The sequence below is a fragment of the Dendropsophus ebraccatus genome, chromosome 13 (assembly GCF_027789765.1).
Source record: "Dendropsophus ebraccatus isolate aDenEbr1 chromosome 13, aDenEbr1.pat, whole genome shotgun sequence".
Taxonomy (NCBI): domain Eukaryota; kingdom Metazoa; phylum Chordata; class Amphibia; order Anura; family Hylidae; genus Dendropsophus; species Dendropsophus ebraccatus.
This window is the reverse complement of record NC_091466.1, coordinates 63093558-63119034: the sequence shown is the minus strand read 5'-3', so window position 1 is coordinate 63119034 and position 25477 is coordinate 63093558. Positions and strand designations below refer to the sequence as shown.

Below are 25477 nucleotides of genomic sequence, written 5' to 3'. Positions count from 1 at the left end.
AATAAAAAATTGATGGCAACTTGACAAATGGTGTGCAGTTGATATTCTTCTACTCTTGATATTTGTTTCGACTGGCACCCCCGGATTTGAGTGCACAGACGTATTACCAGTTCTTGTACCATTACAGTCGTACCAAGATGAATGGCTATCCTTGGAATACAATTATTGGGTATTGGGTGCTACAAGGCAAATGTCTGGTTCCAGCTTCCCCTAGCAAAATCAGCTGTATGAGTGGAAATTTTTCTTTAGGGGATTTATTCGCTCATATCGTCTGTCAAATTTGATTCTGATTGAACAGTTAATTTGGATTTATAGAAGGGAGTCCCGTTCCTGTACACTGCCCTTGTAAGCCTCGCTGCTCGGTTAAAGGCCATTGGCCTGGCAGCGGATATTGTGAGCCCCCCTGCTCCTGTACATTGAATTTTTAGGTGATTTACTTTGGACAATTTTTGAAACAAACTGATCTCTATATACCACTAATCTCCGTATACATTGTTGCAGACTAAAGTCCCTATTACACCAAGAGATTATCGTTCGTAATTGGCCAATTATCGGCCGTTATGGCCGATAATCGATTGGTGTAATAGCTCCTATTAAAAGGCAACATGTACAATGTCGGCTGATCTTTGCCTTTCAACTTGTTGAAAAAATTTGCAACAGTAACAACGGTCTGCTGGCTGTCGCTCCGTGTAATAGTAGTGGCAGCGGCAGACCGCCGCTATCTCCTATGGGCTCCCAGGATGATCTAAAGAGAGTCCGGGGAGCCTCTCACGCAGGTCCCCGCGCACCCCCCGCGCTCTTACCTGCTCATTGTCGGCATGTGTAATAGCGCCGGCAGCAAGTGGGGAACAAGGAGCAAGTGAACGCTGATCTGACAGGTCTGTGCTTGCTTGCTCCTCCAGATCTGCCCATGTAATAGGGGCTTTAGTACAGTTGAATGGCAATGGTATTCAAGGATAGTCTGCATCCATGCAAAAATAGTTGTTTTGAAACAGTACAAGGTGGTGACTCCACATGATGGAAGATGTGAAACCCATTAGGGCCACACCTCACAACTTAAAGGGACTTAAAGGATCTGCTGCTAACACACTGGTGCCAAATATCCCGTTGACGGGAGTCTCGTAAAGTCCAGGTCTCCATAGGTCAGAGCTGTTTTGACAGCACGAGGGGGATCTACACAAGATTAGGCAGGTGGTTTTCATGTTATTGCTAGTCGGTGTATGTTACTAGTACGAGTCCAGAGAGGTGTAAGTCTGCCCTTGTTTCTGTTCTTGAGATCACTGTGACCATCAAGGCGGAATGGCTGACGGTGTCTCAGGGTCACTGTACCCGTAGTGGCATGGTCCTAAAATATCACCATTAAGCTGGTGCGCCTGAGCGGCAGCATTGCTGTCGTTACTTTGCCCGCTGTCTTAGAATATGAGAGTGAGACTGAATATCTTCCTTGCTATAAATAGAGGCAGAAATGAAACTCAGGGCTAGTGAGGAACACGTGAAAAGGATGCGTTCTCACATGTTTCTGGCTCCTTTCCAGAAAGAATTATAATGTATCTGATAGTCATCCTGTACTGGCATCTTAGCTGTGTACAGGGAGCGATATTGTGGGCTCGTTGGCCGTTATTGAAATGCCATTCATTTATAGGAATGATGGAGACCTGCTGGTGTCCAGCTTCTGCAAATATATAATTTATTACGACCACCTCTTTATCAAGACCGGATTTTTAGTCCACCATACGTTAAGTGAGGTGGTCTTCTCAAAGACAATATCTCTAAGATAAGAAAAAGCATGTAGCACTCACTGAAATCTACTGCAAATGGTTCATTTATTGAAGAAAACTATTTTCATGAAGATTAGGGGAGGGAGGTGATTGCAGAGGCGTCTGGGGAAACAGACGTTTTCGCGCCAAATGACGCTTTCTCCGTCCCCTTCTCAAAGACAATATCCACTATGCATAAAGACCACTTTCAAATGGTCTTAAAAAATGTCATTGTATATAAAAATAGGTAGTGACTAAGGTTGAGCGAATGCCAGACAGATTTGCTAAACTGGAATCTAATGGATCGGCTAGTCTTTCCTATTCCATGGACTTGTCTGAAATAAGAATCTGGACTGGGGAATTGGGACACTGAAAAAACTAAAAGAATTTGGGCCTTATTACAACAAACGATTATCGGTGATTATCGTTTGGGTTAATAGGTCATGTTAAAAGGCAATGGTCAGCCGACATGCACAATGTTTTTTAACATGTTGAATCAAAACAATCGTGACAGCGACGGTCAGCAGCCCTTTGCACCGTCTAATAGGAGTGGCGGCAGCAGACCGTCGCTCTCTTCAGTGGCAGCTCCCCTTGGCCCCCTTGTTTCTCCCTCTCTCCTTCTGTGCCTGTAATAGCACAGACAGTGAGCAGGGAATGAGGAGGAAGCGAGCGCTGATCCAACAGGTTGGTGCTCGCTTCCTCCTCTAGATTGTGCCGTGTAATATTATAAATCGATTTTTGCCAATGATTCGCTCGACTCTGGTAATAAAATAAAAGAGGTTCTAGATACTTTTAGAAGTCTTAAATGAAAGCTATGCAAAAGTTTAATTGCTGTAGGAAACTAGAGATGTATCCTATTGCTTTTCCCATGCTTAGAGCTCTCTCTATGGACCCGAGATCTGTGACTGGATTTGAGCATAGTATAAACGCTACATGCGCTCTGTTATTTGGGCCCTATTTATAGCGAACCATAGACCGCCTCTAATTATGCCTAGCACAAAGGAGATTTCATGTTATCCACAAAGCTCTGGGATTGATACTCCCTATTCTGAAACTCCACTTTTTCATTAAAACTTCAGTAACATTGCTTATACTGTATATATTCAGATACTAGACAATACACCCTTCACTTGAGGACTAAAATAACCATAGTGTCGCGTACCCCAGAGACACAAACACAAGTACTAGAACCATGGTGTAGTATACCCCAGAGACACAAACACAAGTACTAGAACCATGGTGTAGTATACCCCAGAGACACAAACACAAGTACTAGAACCATGGTGTAGTATACCCCAGAGACACAAACACAGGTGCTATGTATCAGGTGCATGAAAGTTTTTGTTAGAATAGGAAGATTTACTGCTTAATAGTATTCCTATACTTTTCAGTCTTCCTCTAAGTCTTTGTTGTAGTATAACCTTGGTCATGCACAAATAAATAATTGCACGATCAATATATAGAATAAAATCTTGATGAATCTTTGGTATTTCAGGATGTTGAGACAAAAGAGAAGAATGAGACTTCGAAAAGCAACGCTGAAATTCCTGGTGCATCGTCCCCTAAGAAGTCCCGAGGGGAGGGGGACTTGAAGCCCCTGGTTATGCCGGTATCTGTACCAGTGAAAATGGAGACTGGACGGGAAAAGGGAGAGGACGAAAGCAGTCTTAGGGCAGTAACATCTGAGAGGCCGCCATCTGCATCGATGCCATCTGTTATAGTAACGCGGCACAGGGGTGGTCATACGGGCGTCTCAGAACCTGCAGTACAGGTAGGCGGCTACTTTGAAGGTTCTTTAAATGGAAGTTGTGTCTATATCATCAATTGCATTGAAATGCTGTAATTTCTTTGGTTAGCTATAGATATAAACAATAGCTTACCATATTTAAAACTTTTTTTTAATACTTGTTAATGGTTTTTTAGTACTCTCCCATTACTGGGTCCTTGATGAGTGAATGATGAGCAATGTTTCTTGAGGGCCTGAAACTATGGGAACACAGAGAGCTTACATGCCAGGTTTTAACAGTGCTCCAATGAGGCAATGTAAACCAGTGTGACACCCACTTATAGGCTTACATATTAGGGTGCACGCCATATTTAGGAACATTAATACAGACTTATAGACTGCTAGAGGTCCATAATACACCTCCAGTTTTAGGCTAAGTTCACACAGCGTACAACTTAATTAACAACAGCCGTAGTTGCAGTTTTGCAAACACGGGCGTTATTTAATGAAATTACCGATCACATTGAAGTCTATGGAATCCCGGCCAGAGTGCATACACTCTGTATACACTCTGGCCGGGATTTCAAGCGGCTGCACAAAAAACTGACATGTCAGTTTTGTGCGGCTACTATTCATTGAATAGCGGCCGCACAAGACTGACAGAACAGACAATGTAAAGTACGGCTCCAACCGCACTTTACATTGTCGGCTATCGTGCTTTCAAATGCAGGCACACCGGAACGTGCCCACATTCCAAATCTAAAGAAATTAAGTTCATCCAGCCGGTACTGCAGTAGCGGCTGGGAGGAACTTCACTGACACCAGCCGTTCTGTGACTTGGCTCTTTCACAGAACGGCCGGTTTCTTACGTAGTTTGAACCCGGCCTAACTGTAAGGAGCACAGTTTTCCTTGTACATATTCATACATGAAAAAATTGTGGCATTCCTCACTGTGCCTCTAGGGATAAATATGGCCCCTCAGTGAGGAACTGTATGATGCCACATTTGGGGCTTGTTTATCAGTATTATGGACTTGCGGGGACTAAGTGCTAAGAGGGTCTGTGCACATAGCTTTACATCAGGCTTGATTGGCTGCTTTTAAATTGGCCGTATGGCCTAATGATCCAACCATTGGGCTGAGAATTGGGCAGCGCCGGATAGTTAGCAACCCTGCGCAATGCTAGGACCCCCTTCTTGATCTTTTAGGAATGGTGTGTGTCTATGGCTGCTTATGCCTGGCCCCAGCAAGGACTTTGTGGCTTACTGTCGCGTTACAATATTGAGTTATAACTGGGGAGCCATTATATGAGGCAAGAAGTGATTCGTTGTTCTCTCCACATAGAACTAGATATGTGAAATTGTAAAGCTATTAAGGGCAAGTATCCATACTGCAAGATACTTCGCTTTGGCTGTCCATGCATGATGGGAATTGTAGTTTTGCAACAGCTGGAGGGCCGAAGGTTCCCCGTCTCTGCTTTAATATATATGTTTTTGTTCAAGGTGGTCAGTATTCTTTTTCTTTAATTTGGCCAAATATTAAACATGACTTTTTTTCCCTCCCTTTACAGAACAGTGATGCCTCTTCTTTGTCAGACACTGCTTCCCGGAAACCAAAGCAACGACCAAGGCCTGAACCATTGTTCATCCCTCCCAAGCCTGGCACTTTTGTTGTTCCAGTTTACACCAATATAACTCCTTATCAAAGCCACCTTCGCTCTCCTGTTCGAGTTCCCGATCATCACGGTGACAAAAACTTTGAGTTGCCTCCATACACGCCGCCTCCAATCCTCAGCCCTGTGCGGGAGGGATCTGGACTTTACTTCAATGCCATCATATCCGCAAACACACATTCAATGCCTCCGCCTATTACCCCGAAAAGCAGCACGAGAACCCTGCTGAGATCTAGTAAGTGCTTTTTTGTATTGTGTACATGCTGCCTACCAGATTTTTAAGGCTCTTTTGCTCTGTTTTAGAGTGGTAGCAGGTAACAGACCTGCTGCACTCGCTCCCATTCCCCATCTGGCCAACCAGTAAGACTCATTCGCCCCCATTATACTCTATGGGATTAAAAATTTGGAGTGAGCTGCGGCTTGCTTTACCCGCTTGATCGCAGTAGGCCTCAAGACTGAGACCCGATGCAATCGACATGTCAAAAATTTTTTAATAATTTGGCTGTTTCTTGGGTTAGTAGTACATTAAGGTCAGTATACTGAGCCCCTGTATATTTAATACAGTTGTATTTAATTTTGCAGATAGCGGAGAGGACATGCCGCCTTTACTTACAGCCGAAGCAACGCCAGTGAGTCTTGAACCGTAAGTCTATTATAGTTTTATTATACACAGTTTGTTTTGCAGTTTGGTTTATTTTAACACTTACTAGGAAAAGCATGTCCTATTAGGGTGTATGGACATCATGGAGGGGATTCCTCTCTAAAGGGTCAATTGCAAAAGTGGACCTTAACCCTTTGAGAGGTTGTCTAGGCAAAATTAACTTGTTCCCTAGTTAGAGTAAGAGATTATGAAGGGGGGGGCGTCCGACCTCCATACCCCGTGCCGATCTTGTGGCTCCTGGCTTCTTTTTGATGAATACAGCTGCGGGTATGGCATATGGTTCATTCCTATGCAGCCACTGGAAAGAGCCGAGTAGCCGAAACAGTGGGTTCTTTTTGACGGTTGCATAGGAATGAATAGAGCCTTGGGTCACATGCTGTACCCTCGGCTGTATTCATAATAAAGAAGCCGGGGGCCCCATATGGAGATCGGCACGGGGTACAGAGGTCGGATCCCCGCAGACTCTTGTTTCCTATCCTGTGGAGGTGGTCTTCGGAGGTGGTCATTTCTTGAGACATTTCTCTAAGCCCGCAGTTTTTAGGTCACTTGACAACTGTTCTGTGTTGGACCATACAAGTAGCAACCTCAGCTCTTCAGCTGATAGGGCATGAGATGAAGGGTTAGCAATACCAACCCTTACACCTATATCAGCAGCATGGTGAGCAGGGTAGTAATGTCCTGGCACCATGTTATTGGAGTTAAACAACATGTCTTTATTAGTCCAACTTCCAGTCTGGTATACATCCTTGTACCAGACTTTCTATTTGCCCTCTACACTCTGGGTATTCAGCCAACTCCGCCTCCCTCCTACTTTGTGGAAGGTGTTATGGCCAACAAAGTGTAGTGGGATGGAAATAGAGTTGGCTGAATTCCTAGCTAGAGTGTACACAGGAACAGGAAGTGTTTTACAGGTGTACAAGAGACAGCAAGTTAGGCTAATAAAGACAAAAGGGCAGACAGTTTGCAATATATGTTTATTTATCAAACAACTGAAAATGGCTATTATTATCCTTTTAAAGAAATAGTACTCCATGGGGCAGATTTATCAAACATGGTGTAAGGTAAAACAGGCCCAGTTGCCCCTAGCAACCAATCAGATTCCACCTTTCATTTTCCAAAGAGTCTGTGAGGAATGAAAGGTGGAATCTGATTGGTTGCTAGCCACCATGTTTGATAACTCTCCCCCTCCATATGTATATATTAATGTTTGAATCTATAGCTTTTGCTTTAGGCATTGACCTGACTCCGCTCCCTCCTATTGCATGCAGTCATGAGATGGGAGTGGTCTTTTATGATGTCATTAGTATTTGTGGTATAGCATGCAGATTTAATCCCACAATCCATTAGTCCATCTTGATGACTTTGCATAGTGATCTTTTGTCTGATGCTATTCCAAGGGCTTAACCTATATCATTACATGACCAGTAGCGTCCAGAGCATTGTATAAAAATTTGTACTACAGTCCTTTGGTGGTGGAGATATTCAGGAATTGATGAATGTAATGGCTGATGTTCATTGCAGTGTGTTGTATAGTATGCAATACATATGGCTCATTATAATGCATTGGAATATGACGTTGCATTCAATGAGGCCTCATTCAGACCCTGCAGTTGAATACAGTGTACGGTTACAGGCTGTAATAACATATTCCAGGCCTCAGTACATGCTGGAACCAGGTGGAAACTATGCAGACATGTCTGCTTCTTTTACAGCCGGCTGTATTGTCCCAGGTGGTGACCATGTGGAATCCAGAGGGAACTGTGCAGGAATATAATATTACAGCCTTATTGCATTATATGTGGAAGGGACGGCAGAACTTTTATAGTTCTCCATAGTTTCCAGGGATGTTTCTATCCCTATAAATTTTGCTGACATCAAGGGTAATGCGTGCTTTGTGGCCTTAGTGATATTATTCATTGTACAATAAAAAGTTATGCATTTTGTTTAAATAGTTTGCTTCTGTTTCTTTCAGTTTTCAAGAAGTTTAAAGGGGTACTCCAGATAAATGTAATAGTTTTTCTAATCCATTGGTCTAAGAAAGTTATACAGATTTGTAATTTACTTCTATTTAAAAATTCTCCAGTCTTGCAGTACTTATAAGCTGCTGTATGTCCTGCAGGAAGTGGTGTATTCTTTCCAGTTTGACACCAAGCTCCCTACCACATTAGTGACAGGAACTGTCTGGAGCAGGAGAGGATGTTTACGAGGATTTGCTATTGCTCTGGACAGTTCCTGACATGGACAGAGGTGGCAGCAGAGAGCACTGTGTCAGACTGGGAAGAATACACCACTTCCTGCAGGACATACAGCAGCTGATAAGTGTGGGAAGACTGGAGATTTTTAAATACAAGTAAATTAAAAATCCGTATAACTTTCTAACACCATTTGATTTATAAAAAAAAAAAAAAAAAAAAAAGTCTTTCTCCGGAGTACATTGTAAATTCACTTTAAATTTCTAAAATCTTGCAGTTTTCACTCTGGCCACTGAGCCTGACAATAAGCCGACAGGCAGGATTATAGTGAAAGAGAATGTCTTTAATTATAGAACTATAGGCAGATATCATAGGATCCACCGTGAACAGTATCTTACCTTCACCTCCTATCTGCAACGGTCACTGAGCATGCCCACAACTTTGTCCCAAATAAGTAATCTCCAGTCTTACATGTTTATATGCTCCATAATTCTGCACAATAACAAATACATAAAAAAGAGAAGGGACATATAACGGACGTGTGACGTGTATCTGCCTTTTTTTAGGGTAATGATCCCATTTTTCCAAAGAATTAAATTGTTGATTCTTTTTCCCTCTTCAGGCGTATTAACATCGGTGCACGTTTCCAGGCAGAGATTCCTGATTTAAGAGACAGAGGTTTGGCATTGGCCGACAAGTACAAAGCAGACCTGGTCTGGTGTCCCTGGGATGATATGAACAATAAGCAAGGTGGGGCTAAAAAAAACTGCTTTATTAAAGGTGAAGTCCGGTGAAAATTTTTATTAAAGTATTGTATTGCCCCCCAAAAGTTATACAAATCACCAATATACATTTATTATGGGAAATGCTTATAAAGTGCTTTTCCCTGCACTTACTACAACATCAAGGCTTCACTTCCTGGATAACATGGTGATGTCACTTCCTGGATAACATGGTGATGTCACTTCCTGGATAAACATGGTGATGTCACTTCCTGGATAACATGGTGATGTCACTTCCTGGATAAACATGGTGATGTCACTTCCTGGATAAACATGGTGATGTCACTTCCTGGATAAACATGGTGATGTCACAACCCGACTCCTGGAGCTGTGCGGGCTGTGGCTGCTGGAGAGGATGATGGCAGAGGGATGCTCAGTGTCCCTCCAGTGTTCCCCTGCCATCATCCTCTCCAGCAGCCACAGCCCGCACAGCTCTGGGAGTCGGGTCGTGACATCACCATGTTATCCAGGAAGTGACATCACCATGTTATCCAGGAAGTGACATCACCATTTTTGTCAGGAAGTGACATCACCATGTTATCCAGGAAGTGAAGCCTTGATGCAGTAGTAAGTGCAGGGAAAAGCACTTGATGTGCATTTCCTGTAATAAGTGTATATTGGTAATTTGCGTAACTTTTGGGGGGCAACACAATACTTAAATAAAAATTTTCGCCGGACTTCTCCTTTAACGTGCTGATTTTATGTACAACAGTCCATCTGTATGAAGACAACAATATGTACACAATTTTGTTTTCTGGAGTGCCCCTTTAAAGTATCCAGTCTTCCTGCGCAGCAGAGATTAGTTTTTCATTTCTCTCTTTGGAGCTGCAGTGTTTATTCACTCTGATACCGCTCTCTCTGACAGGTGTAACCACAGGCATGTAGAAAACCACAGATCATGTTACCCCAGCGGCTTATTTCCCTTTCCCTATTGAAAAAATAAAACATTGTGTTACCTGAGAATGCTTCTTATTGGTATAGTCATCGCTACCTTCTACCTGGCCCGCAGCTACTTCAGATAGGGCTGGCTCACGTTGGCGTGTGTAAACAGTCTGTTCATCTGGTTGGAGTTATGTGAACTTGATATTTTATGTTGCGTGTTAATGTTTGACTGATCACACTGTCATTCCTAATGGTTCCTCTTTTATATCAGTAGTTGAGGAGTTGCTGACAGCGGCCTGTTCCAGCATCTTACCAGGTGGGGGCACCAATCAGGAGCTGGCGCTTCATTATCTTCATGAGTCCAAGGGAAGCATTTTGGTAAGTCTGCACACCATCACAATGGAAATTGATTGAAAGACTTTTATAATGGGCTCTGTCATTAAAAAAAAAAAAAAAACTTTTGATGTGTCACTGGGAAAAAAGATTTAATTGGTAAGGGTCCTATTACACGGGCCGACTGCAGCCTGATTATTTTAGTAAACAAGCACCGATCTGCTAGATTGATGCTCATTTACTGGACCTATTACACGGCCGGATAATTGGGCAGTAAGGGCTGCATGGACATTGTTAGCAATGTCCATGCAGCCCTTGCCTGCACATCTGTCACCTTAACTCTCCCCGCTCCTGGTCTTCTCTCCTGTGCCCTGCAGCTTCCTGGTCCTGGCAGTGGCAGTGTCTGAGCATCCTGTCAGCTAACAGGCCGCTCAGCCAATCACAGGCCAGGACCGCCGCAGCCTGTAGATTGGCTGAGCAGTCTTTGAGCTGACTGGAAGCTCAGACGCTGGGACCATGAAGCTGTGGAGCACAGGGGAGAAGATCGGGAGCGGAGAAAGGTAAGGTGTCAGGTGTTTGGGCAATCGAAAACCGTCGTTGGTGCCTCACTATTACCTTAGCGATGCACAATCGGTGCCTGGCAGTTTTAGGTCCTAACCTAAATCAACGATCAGTTGATGGTCATTGTCATCGGCTGATTATTGTGTCTATAAGACAGAGCAATAATTGGCCCCATTTGGCTGATTATCGCTCTGTGTAATAGGGCCATAAGGATCCCCACTGATCAGGAGAATGAGCTGGGAAAAGCTTGTGGTAGCCCATTGTACTCCGCAACCTGCATTGATGTCCGTCCAGCTCCTTCATTTTACGTCTATGTGGCCGTTGGACAGATAAGATTGACAGCGAGAATGATGATAATGCTACTGTGCTTGATTCCCCACTCATTTTAGTTTGTTTTTTTTTTTAAATGTAAAGCTTTTCTTCTTTGCAATAAAAAAATGAAAGGAAAACTATCAGCAGTTTAGAAGAATCAAAGCCGATATGTCCCTATATGTCTCTTACCTTCATCCTCTGTCCCGTTTCTGTGTTATAAGGAGTTAAATATTTATTCTAATTAGGCATTTTCATGCCCCGTCCCCAGTGCACCAAATGTCTACTTAGCATAAAGATTAAACTCCTAATAGCACGGAAACTGTGCCAAGGATGAAGGAACGAAACATACCTTTATCCTCAGCACCCTGTGTGCAATGTAGCTGTTTACATACATCTAACCTGCTGATAGTTCCCCTTTAACTAAACACAGAATTACAGTATAATCACTTAATATAGAAAGATTGCTAGACATTAAAGTGTACGTTCATCCCTCCTTTAATTCTGTGCTCTTTTACCTGATACCAATAGGCCACCCTGACTAAGCTGCTTTTAAAGAAACCAAAAAGGCTCAAAGGCCATCATCTGGCAAACTATCATTACTCTGGTAAGAACAAAGTATCGCTCTTGTTTGTGAGATTCTTATTATGTACTATTGTTGGTTTTCTTATTCAATGCAAAATGAACTCTTCCTTATAACTTGTGTGTTTTACTCAGGATCGGACAGATGGTCTGGAAATGAGAAGAGGCTTTTCAACAAGGGAATGGCCATCTACAAGAAAGACTTTCTGCTGGTTCAGAAATTGGTATGTGGCTGACTTGCGTCTGAGCTCTCCTATGTAACGTATGCAGATTAGTCATACATGTAAAGACACCATCCAGCCCAATATAGCTTTTGCAAGGCCTGCAGCTTCTTTAGTGCTTACTTCACCTACAAGTTGCAAGCAATGTACTAATTTGCATTGGCAGTGCCAGGTACTTCACACTGTTATGGCTGATCCGGGTATATGGCTCATTTATCCATTTAAACATGAATTACACAGCATTGACTATATGAGGTCAGGCTGCCAGCTCTCAGCATCATGCTGGTAGAGCAGAAAAGGATGTAAAATCTATTTACAGAATAATCATTAGTGAGCAGTACGCACTCACGGTTGTTATTAATAAAGGGAAACACTCTAAATCTTTATACATTTTTGGAGTCAAAGTTCATAAAATGCGAAGAGGTGTTTTGTTAACCAAGTGATGAGTTGATTGATATAACTAAAAATATCCTGGTATCTGAGCAGTTGTGGTGCCATTTGTCACATAGCTCGGTGTTGGAAATATTGAGCAATACCCCCATAGAGTGAACAGTACTCATGCAGAATACAGGCCCTCCATGTGAACTAACCCAAGTGCTTGTGTCTAATTTCAGATTAAAACAAAAACCGTGGCCCAGTGTGTAGAGTTTTACTACACCTACAAGAAGCAAGTGAAGATAGGACGCAACGGCATGTTAATATTTGGAGATGTAGAGGCCGCAGCAGATGAGAAAAACCCAAGAGAAGACTCTGAGCTCGATATTAAGGTATCATTATATGTGCAATATCTTCACATTAGTATTACACGGCCTGATTGATACTGTAAACAAGCGCCGATCTGCTAGATCAGGGCTCATTTACTGGGCCTGTTAAATGGCCTGATAATCGTTTAGCGAGGGCTGCACGGACATCGTTAGTGATGTCCATGCAGCCTTTGCCTAAACAGTTTTTACATCACCTGTCCACGTTCCCGGTTTCCTTTGCACTCTGCATGATTCCTTCCCAGTCAGAGCTGACAGGCCGCTCAACCAATAAGTTTCCGGGACCGCTGCGGCCAGTCATCAACTGAGTGGCCTGTCAGCTGAGACAGGCTGCTCTAAAGTTGCAGCGCGCTCAACCAGGGAGGAAGGAGAGCACATGAGGAGACCGGGAACGTGGACAGATGATGTAAAAACTGTCTATTGAATCGTCAACACATAGTGATGCGCAGTCGGTGCCCAATGATTTTAGGTCAGGGCCTAAAGAAACGATGAGCTGATGATCGTTGCTGATCCTTGTTTCTATTACACAGACCAATAATCTGCCGAATCGGACCGATTTGGACGATTATTGCTCTGTGTAATAGGACCCTAGGACTTAAAAGGGTTATCCAGGCTTAGAAAAACATGGCTGCTTTCTTTTAGCAATAGCATCATTGTTGCCTTCAGTTTGGGTCTGGTTTTAGAACTCCATTGTTCCATTGAAGTAAATAAAGCTTTGCTGCAAAACCACAAATGTCCTGGATACAAGACAGGTGCTGTTTCTGGAAGAAAGCAGCCATGCTTTTCTAAGCCTGGGATAAAGCCTTTAATGATTTATATCTTTCACACATTTAAGTCTTAAGAATGTTGCCAGTTGCCTAACCTTTCTTTGCATCTGTCAGTCTGTATGTCCGCAAGAGGTTCTAGCGTGTTGCCAACAGACTTGTAGACTTCAGTGGACTGAACATAATTTAAAGGGGGTTATCCAGGAATACGCAGCTACTTTCTTGCTAAAACAGCACCATCCCTGTCTCTCAGGTTGTCTGTGGTATTACAATTCTAGTCCTAGAGGTATTAAAAAAAATGGGTTACTTAACCCCTTAGGGACCAAGCCTGTTTGGGCCTTAATGACCAGGCTCATTTTTCAAAATCTGACCTGTCTCACTTTATGCGCTTATAGCTCAGTGATGCTTTAACGTATGCTAGCGATTCTGAGATTGTTTTTTCGTAACATATGGTACTTTATGTTAGTGGCAAAATTTGGTCACTGTCTTGTGTGTTTTTTGTGAAAAACATCAAAATATAATGAAAAATTTGAAAATTTTGCACTTTACGAACTTTGAAATTCTTTGCTTCTAAAAGAAAAAGGCACATGACAAAAATTAGTTAGTAAGTCACATTATCAATATGTCCTCTTTATTCTGACTTCATTTCGTAAACATATTTCACTTTTTTAGGGTGTTACGGGGCTTAGAAATGTATCAGCAAATTATCACATTTTCATGAAATTTCCAAAACTGATTTTTTTAGGGACCAGTTCTTTTTTTAAGTTGATTTAGGAGGCTTGTATACTGGAAACCCCCATAAGTGACCCCATTTTGGAAACTAGACACCTTAAAGAATTAATCTAGGGGTATAATGAGCATTTTAACCCTACAGGGGCTGGAGGAAAGTATTCACAATTAGGCCGGAAAAAAATGGAAAATAGAAATTTTCCAATAATATATTTGTTAAGATTAAAGTATCTCATTTTCATAATAAACATGAGAGAAAATGCACCCCAAATTTTGTAATGCAGGTTCTCCTGAGTAGAACGGTACCCCATATGTGGGCGTAAACCACTGTATGGGCACACAGCAGGCCTCAGAAGGAAGGGAGCACCTATTAGCATTTCCAGTTCAGATTTTGCTGAAGAAATTTCTGAGCGCCAGGTGCGTTTGCAGAGCCCCTGTAGTGTCAGCAGAATAGAACCCCCCCAAAAGTCACCCCATTTTGGAAAGTACACCCATCAAAGAATACATCTTGGGGTGTGGTGACCATTTTGACCCCACAGGTATTAGAGGAAAGTATTCAAAAGAAGACAGTAAAAATGAAAAAATAGAATTTTTCCAATAATATGTTTGTTTAGTTTGAAATTTCTCAATTTCACGAGGAACAGGGGAGAAAACTCACCCCAATATATGTAAGGCAGGTACTCCTGAGTAGAACGATACCCCATATGTGGGCATAAACCACTGTGTGGGCACACAGCGGGGCTCAGAAGGGAAGGAGCGCCAATTAGCATTTCCAGTTCAGATTTTGCTGAAGAAATTTCTGAGCGCCAGGTGCGTTTGCAGAGCCCCTGTAGTGTCAGCAGAATAGAACCCCCCCAAAAGTCACCCCATTTTGGAAAGTACACCCATAAAAGAATACATCTTGGGGTGTGGTGACCATTTTGACCCCACAGGTATTAGAGGAAAGTATTCAAAAGAAGACAGTAAAAATGAAAAAATAGAATTTTTCCAATAACATGTTTGTTTAGTTTGAAATTTCTCAATTTCACGAGAAACAGGGGAGAAAACTCACCCCAATATATGTAAGGCAGGTTCTCCTGAGTACAACGGTACCCCATATGTGGGCATAAACCACTGTGTGGGCACACAGCGGGCCACAGAAGGAAGGGAGCGCCAAGCATTTTCAGTGCATGATTTTCCTGAAGAAGTTTCTGAGCGCCAGGTGCGTTTGCAGTGCCCCTGTAATGTCTACAGAATAGAACCCTCCCCCCCAAAATCACCCCATTTTGGAAAGTACACCCCTCAAGGAATTTATCTTGGGGTGTGGTGACCATTTTGACCCCACAGGTATTGGAGGAAAGTATTCAAAACTAGACCGTAAAAATGAAAAAAATTGAATTTTTTCAATAACATGTTTGTTTAGTTAGAAATTTCTCAATTTCACTAGGAACAAGGGAGAAAAAGCACCCCAAAACTTGTAACGGAGGTTCTCCTGAGTACAATGGTACCCCATATGTGGGCATAAACCACTGTATGGGCACACAGCAGGGCTCAGAAGAGAAGGAGTGTCATTTTAGTTACAGGCAATATGTGGGTGTTTACTGGTTATCTGGGGTGGTAATAGACAATCTCAGGGTGTTTACTGGCTATCTGAGGTGGCAGCAGGCAATCTGTTGGGGTTATGGGCAATCTGGGGTGGTTACGAGCAGTCTGTGCCAATCTGGGGTGGTTACGGTCAATCTGGGGTGGTTACGGTCAATCTGGGGTGGTCACAGGCATTCTGGGGTGGTCACAGGCAATCTGGGGTGGTCACAGGCAATCTGGGGTGGTCACGGGCAATCTGGGGTGGTTACGGGCAATCTGGGGTGGTTACTGGCTGTATGGGGTGGTTATGGGCAATCTTGGGGTGTTTACTGGCTATCTAGGGGTGGTTACTGGCTATCTGGGGAGGTGACGGGCAATCTGGGGGTGTTCACTGACTATCTGGGGATGCAACGGGCAATCTGGGGTGGTGACGGGAAATCTGGGGTGGTTGCGAGCAATCTGTGGTGGTTACAGGCAATTTGGGGTAGTTACAGGCAGTCTGTGGCAATCTGGGGTGGTTACGGGCTGTCTGGAATGGTTATGGGCTATGGGGGGGATACGGGCAATCTGGGGAGATTACGGGCAATCTGGGGTGGTGACAGGCAATCTGGGGTGGTTATGGGCTGTCTGGGATGGTTATGGGCTGTCTGGGATGGTTATGGGCTGTCTGGGATGGTTATGGGCTGTCTGGGATGGTTATGGGCTGTCTGGGGTGGATACGGGCAATCTGGGGTGGATACGGGCAATCTGGGGTGGATACAGACAATCTGGGGAGGTTACAGGCAATCTAGGGTGGTTACGGGCAATCTGGGGTGGTTACGGGCAATCTGGGGTGGTTACGGGTAATCTGGGGTGGTGATGGGTAATCTGGGGTGGTTACGGGTAATCTGGGGTGGTGATGGGTAATCTGGGGTGGTTGCAGGTAATCTGGGGTGGTTACGGGTAATCCAGGGCACTTGACTTTGGTGACAGGCGTAAAAAAGTGCCGGCACCATTTGGAACAAGCGATCAGTGGTATATAGTATATACCGCTGATCACTTGTACTAGGACCACACCGGGTGGTCACCGATCATTGCCCCATGCTCTCCGCCACCTCCGGCGGAGCTTGGATCATTTTTAGGAATCCATCACTGTGAACAGAGTCTGTTCACAGTGATGACGGCGGCCATCTTGGATCAGATGGCCGCCCAGGGAGGGGAGGGTCAGTGGCCAGGTCACTAGGGTTAATTCTGGGGATGGGGGGACATGTTTTCATCTCCTCTCACTGTGAATTCACGGTGAGAAGAGATGAAAGCGTTCAGCTGCGCTGGCAATGCCCATTACCGGTAGCCGCCTTTATACTGATAATAACGGCGATCACCGGTGAGGGGACTGGCCGGGACTGACCCCACACTCTCCCCCAACCCCTCAGCTACCTCCGATAGCTGACAGGAGGGGGCTGCGGGCATTACCGGCGCCGCTGCACTATTCTGCACCATCGCCATAAAGAGCTGATGGCAGCAGAATAGACCCCATTAGTGATCGCCGTATAAATCCGTATCGGCGGTCACTAATAACATAATAAATGTATTCTCTGGGTCATTACGGTTACGGCGATACCACATTTGTATAGTTTTTTTTAACTATTACCGCTTTGGCGCAATAGAAACTATCTTCCTAGCCAAAACCCACAAAAACTGTCCCTGCATTGCAAGATCCATAGCGTTCTCATCTTTTGCGCGACAGAGCTGGTTTTGGGCTTATTTTTTGCGGGAAGATCTGTAGTTTCTATTGATACCAAGTTTTATATGTATATGACTTTTTGATCTCTTTTATGACGTATTTTCTAAAGTGGATTGATAAAATACAGCTATTCTAGTACTGTTTTTTTTATTTTTTTTTTTACAGCGTGTGTCGTGCGATATAATTATTGATATAGTTTTATAGATTGGGTCGTTACAGACGTAACAATACCAAATATGTATAGGATTTGTGTTTTTGATCACTTTTATGTAATGTTTTATAGTGTATGGGGAATGTAATGCATCTTTATTATTGGGGGGGGCTGGGGGGGCTGTGTTGTGTTTGGTGCACACTTTTTTTCACTTTTTTTTACTTTTACACTAGTGTACATTACTGTACACTAGTGTAAAATACTTTGATCATTGATACAATACATTGCAGTACCTGATGTACTGCAATGTATTGTATCATGCCTCATGCTGACAGGCAATAGCCGCGGCCACCCCTGTCAGCATCAGGCATCTCCATGGTGACCCCGGGTACCTTTATTAGGACCCCGGAATCACCATGGAGACATCGGGACCCCGGACGGCGCCGCGGGACATCGCGATCATGTAAGTGAACCACGGCGCCGTCCGGGATCCACCGGGACCCGTTAGATGCCGCTGTCATGGTTTGACAGCGGCATTTAACGGGTTAAACTGCCCGGAGCGGAGAATCCTCCGCTCCGGGCAGTTACAGGAGGGTGTCAGCGGTCACACTGACCGCTGATCCCCCGTCCTGCAGCCGCCGCCGGGCGGTAATTTATTCCGATGCGCCCGCCGTTAAAAGGCGTACGCATCGGAATAAAGCCCATTAGTGGCCGCCGTGAAAAGGCAGCATGGCGGTCACTAAGGGGTTAAACCAGAAATCCCCTTCAAGGCCCGAGGTGGAATTTACAGCCTCTCTTAACCCTTTGCTCGACCAAATAGTTTGGGAGAACGTGTTGTCCTAATACTCTACCACCACCCAGATTTTCAGGCTGCATAAAGTATCAAGTGTTAGGAATACTGTCCAGCTGGGTGGACTCCGTGTGCTTGTGTGCCAAGTCCTGTACGCTGTTTGCTCTGACGTAGAGAAGGGAGTGTCGGCCAGATCAGTCTGTTTGTGTGAAGGGCAGAAGCTTCTATTACACATCTGTTCTCTCTCCGTCATGTTGCTCTTACGTTAATGCCAGGCTGGTGTTAATAGCTGGAAGTCCTGTAATGGCTGAGTAGCTAAGGCCTGAGAAATCTTTAGAGAAGAAATGCCGATATCAACCTGTCATCACTAACCTATAGTATGCGGTGCTAAATATTGTGATGATCGCCATAGCTAGCAACGTGATAGAATGCAGGTCAGCGCGCTGGATAAATCACTGGAAGCCATGCCCCCATCTAGTGTAGCTTTCTTACTTAGCACACAAGTCATTCCCTATGCCAGCTTGTTCAGTAGGTGGGAGATTGATCAGGAGCCTGTGACGGTGTTGGCAGCACTTGATATGGCGACGTGTAACTAGTGATCAGTGCTTCAGATGGGGCTGGGATTTCTTGTTTTGACCGAGACAAATGAATTCACCATATTCAGCGTTTGAGCACACAGCTGTTCATGCTTGTAACTGATAATAAGTAAAACGTGACAATTTTGCATGAAACTGAAAGCATGCGTGATGGGTTTTTGGTGGATAGAACCAGTTTAAAGGGAATCTCCAAACAAATGTGATACTGTGTTATACCTAGTACAAAGAGAGAAGCCCTGTATCGGTGCCATCCCTCATGGAGAAGGATGCTGCTGTAGAGGTAGTGCAGGTTCCAGTTAGTGTTTATCTGGCTCACACCACTGTTGGGTTTACAGTTGCTCTATAACGTCCTCTATGCTGCTCTATAACGTCCTCTATGCTGCTATCTGTGGGATAGAGGAGCATAAAGACTTAGGGTAGTATTACACTAGATGATTTTTCGTCGATTAACGAGCGCTATAACAAACTATCTTAAATCTTTCGCCCTATTACACGCGATGATGGTTACTTATGGTCGTTCTTGCACTCGTCCTTTCCTGGCTGATAGACCAGGGAACGACTGAACAACGTTTTATTACACCGAACGATGTTTTGAACGATTTGTAAACGCTCAACAATAAAAATAGGTCTATTAAAGATCAATGATTTCTCGTTTAATCGTTGCCTGCTATTACACAAAATGATTATCGTTTAATTCCGAATGATATAACGATTTTTCTAACGATAATTGTTGACTGGAAGGCTCCATGCACACGGAGCAAAAGTGGCGGAACATGTTCATTCTTCAGTGCAGAGAGAGGAGGCGTGCGAGCCTCCCATAGACTGTCATTCTGACAGGGAGGCTAGCAAATTCTCCGCCGCGGAAATCGGTTACGGCCCTTAGTCCCCTGCTTCCTCCTCTCCCTCCCCTCTCCATAGATTACTATGGAAAGCTGTAACCGGAATCTCTTACAGAACCTCAAATTTGCTGTTCTCTCTGCTGTATAGATTCTGTTGTATATTATATAGATTTGAAAAAAGTGAATAAAAAGTTAGAGGTGGGGGAGGGTGAAAGAAAAGAGCCTGATGAATTAAGAAAGAACCATTTTTGTTTAATAAGGTATACTATAAATTTTGATTTATGTTTTTTTTTTTTAAATCCCTTTCAGAGTTCTCAACGTCTTGGACCAGGCATTCCTCCGCAAAATATAGAGGGCAATGATCCTGGAATGGAGAATAATGTGCATGAAGCAACAGAAGAGGAGGATGAAAGGAGGAAAGGGTCTTCCCAAACAAAAGTTACACAAACTTTACAAGCTAGTGAAACGGTAAGAGTGTTCCTAAAGTTACTGAATGAGACATATCACTATGTGTATCTGTCTGTAAGAAACGTTATAAATGCATCTGTATCTGTAACATATATAGTAAATGTGATAGCTTGAGGTCCCAGAGGTTCTTCCATAGGGACTGGTGGTGTTTGGGAGAGAGCGGGAGGTTACGGCTTCTCTTTAAGGCTGCACCATTTTGTTTGCATTGGTGCAGCAGCAGGGGCGGATTAACTTTACCATAGGCCCCGGGCTGCTCACCAAGCATGCCCCCCCCCCCCCATTGTAACTATGGCAGCACTAGCCTGGCGTTCATAGTACAGGACAGTTAATTTGTGCAAAATTGACATAAAAAAACAGTGATTTTTTTTGCAAATCATGGCGGAAGTATAGCCAGGAGACAGTACACCATTGAAAGTATGAGTCTATTTAGCATCTGCTTATGGGCATATCATATCCTCTACAAGATTGTATCATGATGATGTACCAACCATGTGATATCCACTTGGCGAAGTGTTGCAAAATGGTATGGTCCAAAAATAAGCATGATAATCCTTCTAGCGAGAGGAGTTGGCCTACTACCTGGCATGTTTGTAAATAGATGCCATTCTACTTTTTCCAAGAGGATGTTCCTAGAAAATAAGTTTTATATCCATTTTATGCAGAACTTTCTAAGGGTCCTACGAACGGCCGGTATTGCCGCTAGCAATCAGCCGCCGAACTAACAAACGCTCACTCTTCAGATGATCAATGCTAAAAAAAAAAAAAAGATTGCCCATCAGCGGCACATATTCTATATATTGGGAACAGGGTTTCTTTCATTGTAACATCATTTTAGACATGTAAGGATAAGGAGTAGTGTTGAGCGGGTCTGTCAAACTGTTTGGAATTAGGGCCCTATTCCACCGGACGATTATCGTTTGCATAATCGTTAACTATCTCAAACGACTGCTATTGCGAAAGACCTGAAAACGTTCACTCATTTCCATGGAACGATAATTGTTACTTATGATCGTAATTGCGATAGTTTTTTCTTCGCTATTGCGTTCGTATCTATTGTGAACGACCGAACGATGTCTTATTCAATGCGAACGATTTGCGAACGTTTTGCGAACAAGCAACGATAAAAATAGGTCCAGGTCTTATAAAGCGATCAACGATTTCTCGTTCGGTCGTTAATCGTTAACTGCATTTCAACCGAACGATTATCGCTTAGATTCGAACGATTTAACGATAATCTGAACGATAATCGTCCGGTGTAATAGGGCCCTTAGGATTAGGATAATTTGAGAGAATAATCAAAACATTTTTGCCAACTTAAAAAAAAAAAAAAAAAAAGTTCCAATTGAAATATTTATATAGATAACGGTCTATATTTCCTCAGTCAAATGACACACTCATCTTAAGAAACCAAGAACCAGACACGTCCTTGACGGTGAAGATTCCCAAACCGCGGGGACGAAGACCACGGGCGAGTATTCCTGCAGATGAAGCAAAAAAACCTGACAGTACAAACAAGGCTCCAGCACAAGAGGGCACTTTCCCATGTAAAAAATGTGGCAGGTAGGTAGTGATACCGTCCTTTTTTTTTTGTCTTTTTTCTTTGTGCTTTACGTATATGAATTGCAACTTAGAGGATGTTGACACATTTTGGATATTGGCTTAGAGCAGGGGCGTAGCTAGGATTCACGGGGCCTGATAGCAAAAATTTGTAAGGGCCCCCCTCCCCTACGCACAACACAAAGCACTGCGAATCCGCTTTACTGCTGGTGCACTGATAACCCCTGGCCTCTACATGGAGCTCTACACATTTTCCTTTCCAACTTGATTGCCAGCTGGAGAACAGAGGTCAGAGGTTATCAGAGCAATGAAGCAGAGATGTCTGTCTTCTGCTTGTTAACCCTTTTTTGTGTTGCAGCATGTAAGTAAACATTGGTCACTTACACACTGAAGTACATAAGGGGTTAAGCAGAAGGACACACGTCCTTTATCTTCTCCCCTGGGCCCCTCTCCTGCCCTGGGCCCCATAGCAACTGCCTACCCTGCCTCTATGGTAGCTACGCCACTGTATTAGAGCATAATATTGGGGGCTCCCTTTCATGATTTAGAGAAGCTTCTGCTCTGACACCCTTTGCGCATGCATCTAACATGTGGTTCTTTCCCCTGATGAGTAGAGCTGACCGCCATGGGTTAGAGAAGCCAAATGTTCTCTTTTAGGAATCTTCTGTTTCCCAGGGCCTTGTTGATGCTCCATAACAAGAGATCTGATTACTTTTCTTCCTCCAGGGTCTTCTATAAAGTGAAAAGCCGCAGTGCACACATGAAGAGCCATGCAGAACAGGAAAAGAAGGCGGCAGCGCAGAGGCTGAATGAGGCAGCAGCCGCAGCCGCCGCCAGAGCAGCTTTACATGCACAATCCCGTCGGATGGAGAGCAGTGACAGTGGGAGCAGCAGTGACAGCGGCAGCATGACTAGCAGCAGCAGTGAGAGCTGTGACAGCTCAGATGGTGAGATATAACTGGAGCACTCCGCTGGCGCAGTGAGGCTGGAACCTCGCTTCATTCCCTTCACCTCCTTCCTTCACTTTTTATTTTGTAATTGAATGTTTGCATTTTCTGCAAGGATCAAATCAATGAACAGTTCAAAGTGGACTCGGGACTTTTTATCTTCTTAAATTAACTATTTATTTGGTAAACAATCTCCGATGTATCATATGTTTTGGAAAGTAGACACATTTTCTATCCTACCCTTGTGCCTGTCAAGACAAGTTACAGAAAGAAAAAAAAAATTCTGCAAGCCAACTCTTCTTTCCTTTAAAAGCTGCAAAAAAAAGGAGGCTTCCTGAAGAAACATTTCTGTCGTGGACCTTGCTTGGTATTCTGTCACTGTGGAAAGTGCATTTTGTTTAGTTTGTACTTTTTATTTAGTAGCATTCACTGTATTGCAACGTGGAATTTTGCACAAACCCATGAGTGCGCTACTACAGAGGTTTGACATTTTATTGAATGATATTCAGTACTGCAACTGTTCTATCCCTGCCATACAACAAAAGGGCTACGCGGACAACAGTACACCCCCTATATTGTCTTACAGGGATACAATTTCATTCATCTTCATCATGGCTGCCAATGTAGCTACATTGGGGCATAATGTGTGTGATCGAGTGTGCCTTGTAGCCCTTTGCCTAAGGTGTACAAATTATTATTAGAGGCGGCCATTGTATGGGCTAATCCTATGATAATGCAGCCAGATTGAAGATATTAAGAAACTGGTGGCTCTATTTTTGTGGGAAAAACTAAAAACATCCCAATGCTCCAAAAACATTACAGAGTGGGAACACGGCCATAACCCTGTTAAGAAACGGCAGTGCTGTTAACCTTGATGTTACACAATCTTCTTGTAGAGCATATTTAGCACACTAAATATGGAATCCAGAGACCCTGATGTAGACTGCTCCATAAAGGGGCATTCCCCTGGGCTTGTTATGGGAAAGGGCATAGCATGCTTATTGCTGGGGTCATGCAGGCGCACTGATCGCTCCATTTAGTGTGAGGCAATTGTGTGGGGGGGGGGGGGTCAGACTGCGATCGGCTTGATATCCACTATATGTAACAAGCCCGGATAGGTATACCCCTTTAAAGGACTTGTACATAAAACATGGTTGTTTTATTCCAAATGTTATTTGAAACGTATTACAGTACAGTATACCGTCCTGGAAAAAGTCCAGCCTTGGCATAGAGCAGGGATGGGGAACCTTCGGCCCTCCAGCTGTTGCAAAACTACAATTCCCATGCTTTGGCTGTCCAGGCATGATGGGAATTGTAGTTTTTCAACAGCTGGAGGGCCGAATCCCTGGCATTGAGGATCAAATATTTTCGGCTGCTTTATTTCCGAGGTAAAAACAGGACCTCTTCCCCAACATTTCTGCTTAAGATACCGCCCGTAATCATGGTGCCTATTAGAGATGAGCGAATCTCAAGCACGCTCTGGTTCATCGAAACCCAAGGGTGCAGCTTTTGATTACCGGTGGCTGCAGAAGTTTGATGCAGGCTTAGAGGGTACTGGAAAACATGTATGCAGCTTATGGTCTATAGCTATATCCATGTTTTCCAGGCATCCAACTCCTGCAGCCGCCGGTAATCAAATGCTGCACACCTGGGTTTGGCCGAACCACAGCATGCTTGAGATTCACTCATCTCTAGTTCCCATCATTCACAGGTCCAAGCTGAAACAGTGAGAGACTAATAAATTATCCAACAGGTGCACAGGAATGGGATGAGATCACTTCTTGCACAGCCTGGAGTGTAATGATGGTTTACAAACCAATACTGTTTGTGTAGCATGTATTTACCTCATAAATAAAGCAATTCAAGAAACTTGATGCTCGATTGGAGTCAATTGGATCTGTGGAGGCGGAGGACATTGGGATCGGTGGTGAGTTGCACTTGCTTTGTTTTATATTTATTACAATACAGCACCTCACCTGGAGCTAAGCTGCAATGCAAGATTTAATCAACACCAACAAATAATAAAAAAAAATAGGCGATGAACTAGTAAATTTGTATCGTAAAAGACCCTAAAGGGTACAAACACACACGGCTTATACGCTGCGTATTTACTGCTGCGATACGCAGCAGATTAGATCTAAATAACTGAACACAGTATCAAATCTGCTGCGTATACGCTGTGTGTGTTTGTACCCTAAAGCAGCAATGTTTTCCTAATCCCCTTTAAAATCAGGATCAGGGGGAAGGAAATGGAAAATCTAGGCTATAAAGCACTTTTTTTTTTTTTTTTTAACGATTTACTACTGTGAAATGAAACAGGATAAGGAAAGATGAGGAAATAGTGGGAAGTGTGACTAGAATATGTTTCCTTTAATTGCTAACTTTTGGGTAAGGCTGGGTTCACACTGTTTTTGCAATCGTTTTTTTTTTAATCCGTTTTTTGAAAAAAAAAAACGGATGAAAAAAATGATGCATTTGTGTGCATCTGTTTTGATCCGTTTTTCCATTGATTCCATTGTAAAAACGGATGTTTTTTTAACGTACACGAAAACGTAGCTGACCCTACTTTTGTGTCCGTTATAAAAAAACGAAACTATTTTGATCCGTTTTTGTTTGTTTTTTTTACAGTGGAAGTCAATAGAAAAAATGATGCACACAAATGCATTTTTTTTTTAATCCTTTTTTTTTTTTTTTTTTTTAAACGGATTGCAAAAATGTAGTGTAAACCCAGCCTAACCTTAAAGAGGACAAGTCAGCTCTCCTGACCTGTCTGGTTTTGTAAAATAACAATTGTGGAGCATCTATACTTCAAACTGTGCACTTGTTCCCCTGTTATTCCTCCTGGAAATGTATGGTCACTTATCAGCAGGGCATAGTAGCATGTCTGTCATCAGTGCACTGTCAGCAGTGATT

The 25477-nt window shown here is 43.4% G+C and overlaps 1 protein-coding gene across 4 annotated transcripts in view; it reads left to right on the top strand.

Moving 5' to 3' along the window:
- The window catches only part of MIDEAS (mitotic deacetylase associated SANT domain protein), an 82180-nt gene extending 58569 nt beyond the window's left edge, over window positions 1-23611 (top strand). For 3 of the 4 annotated variants that reach the window (XM_069950257.1, XM_069950256.1, XM_069950258.1), the window contains exons 3-13: window positions 3253-3528; window positions 5052-5388; window positions 5736-5796; window positions 8629-8756; window positions 9942-10048; window positions 11405-11480; window positions 11591-11679; window positions 12291-12443; window positions 19902-20060; window positions 21442-21620; window positions 22344-23611. In XM_069950257.1, the coding sequence (XP_069806358.1) occupies window positions 3253-3528; window positions 5052-5388; window positions 5736-5796; window positions 8629-8756; window positions 9942-10048; window positions 11405-11480; window positions 11591-11679; window positions 12291-12443; window positions 19902-20060; window positions 21442-21620; window positions 22344-22575 (1797 nt within the window). In that variant the 3' untranslated portion in view covers window positions 22576-23611. The remainder of the gene's footprint in view (window positions 1-3252; window positions 3529-5051; window positions 5389-5735; window positions 5797-8628; window positions 8757-9941; window positions 10049-11404; window positions 11481-11590; window positions 11680-12290; window positions 12444-19901; window positions 20061-21441; window positions 21621-22343) is intronic. The other variant, XM_069950259.1, reaches the window with a different exon arrangement.
- The last annotated feature ends 1866 nt before the right edge of the window (window positions 23612-25477 follow it).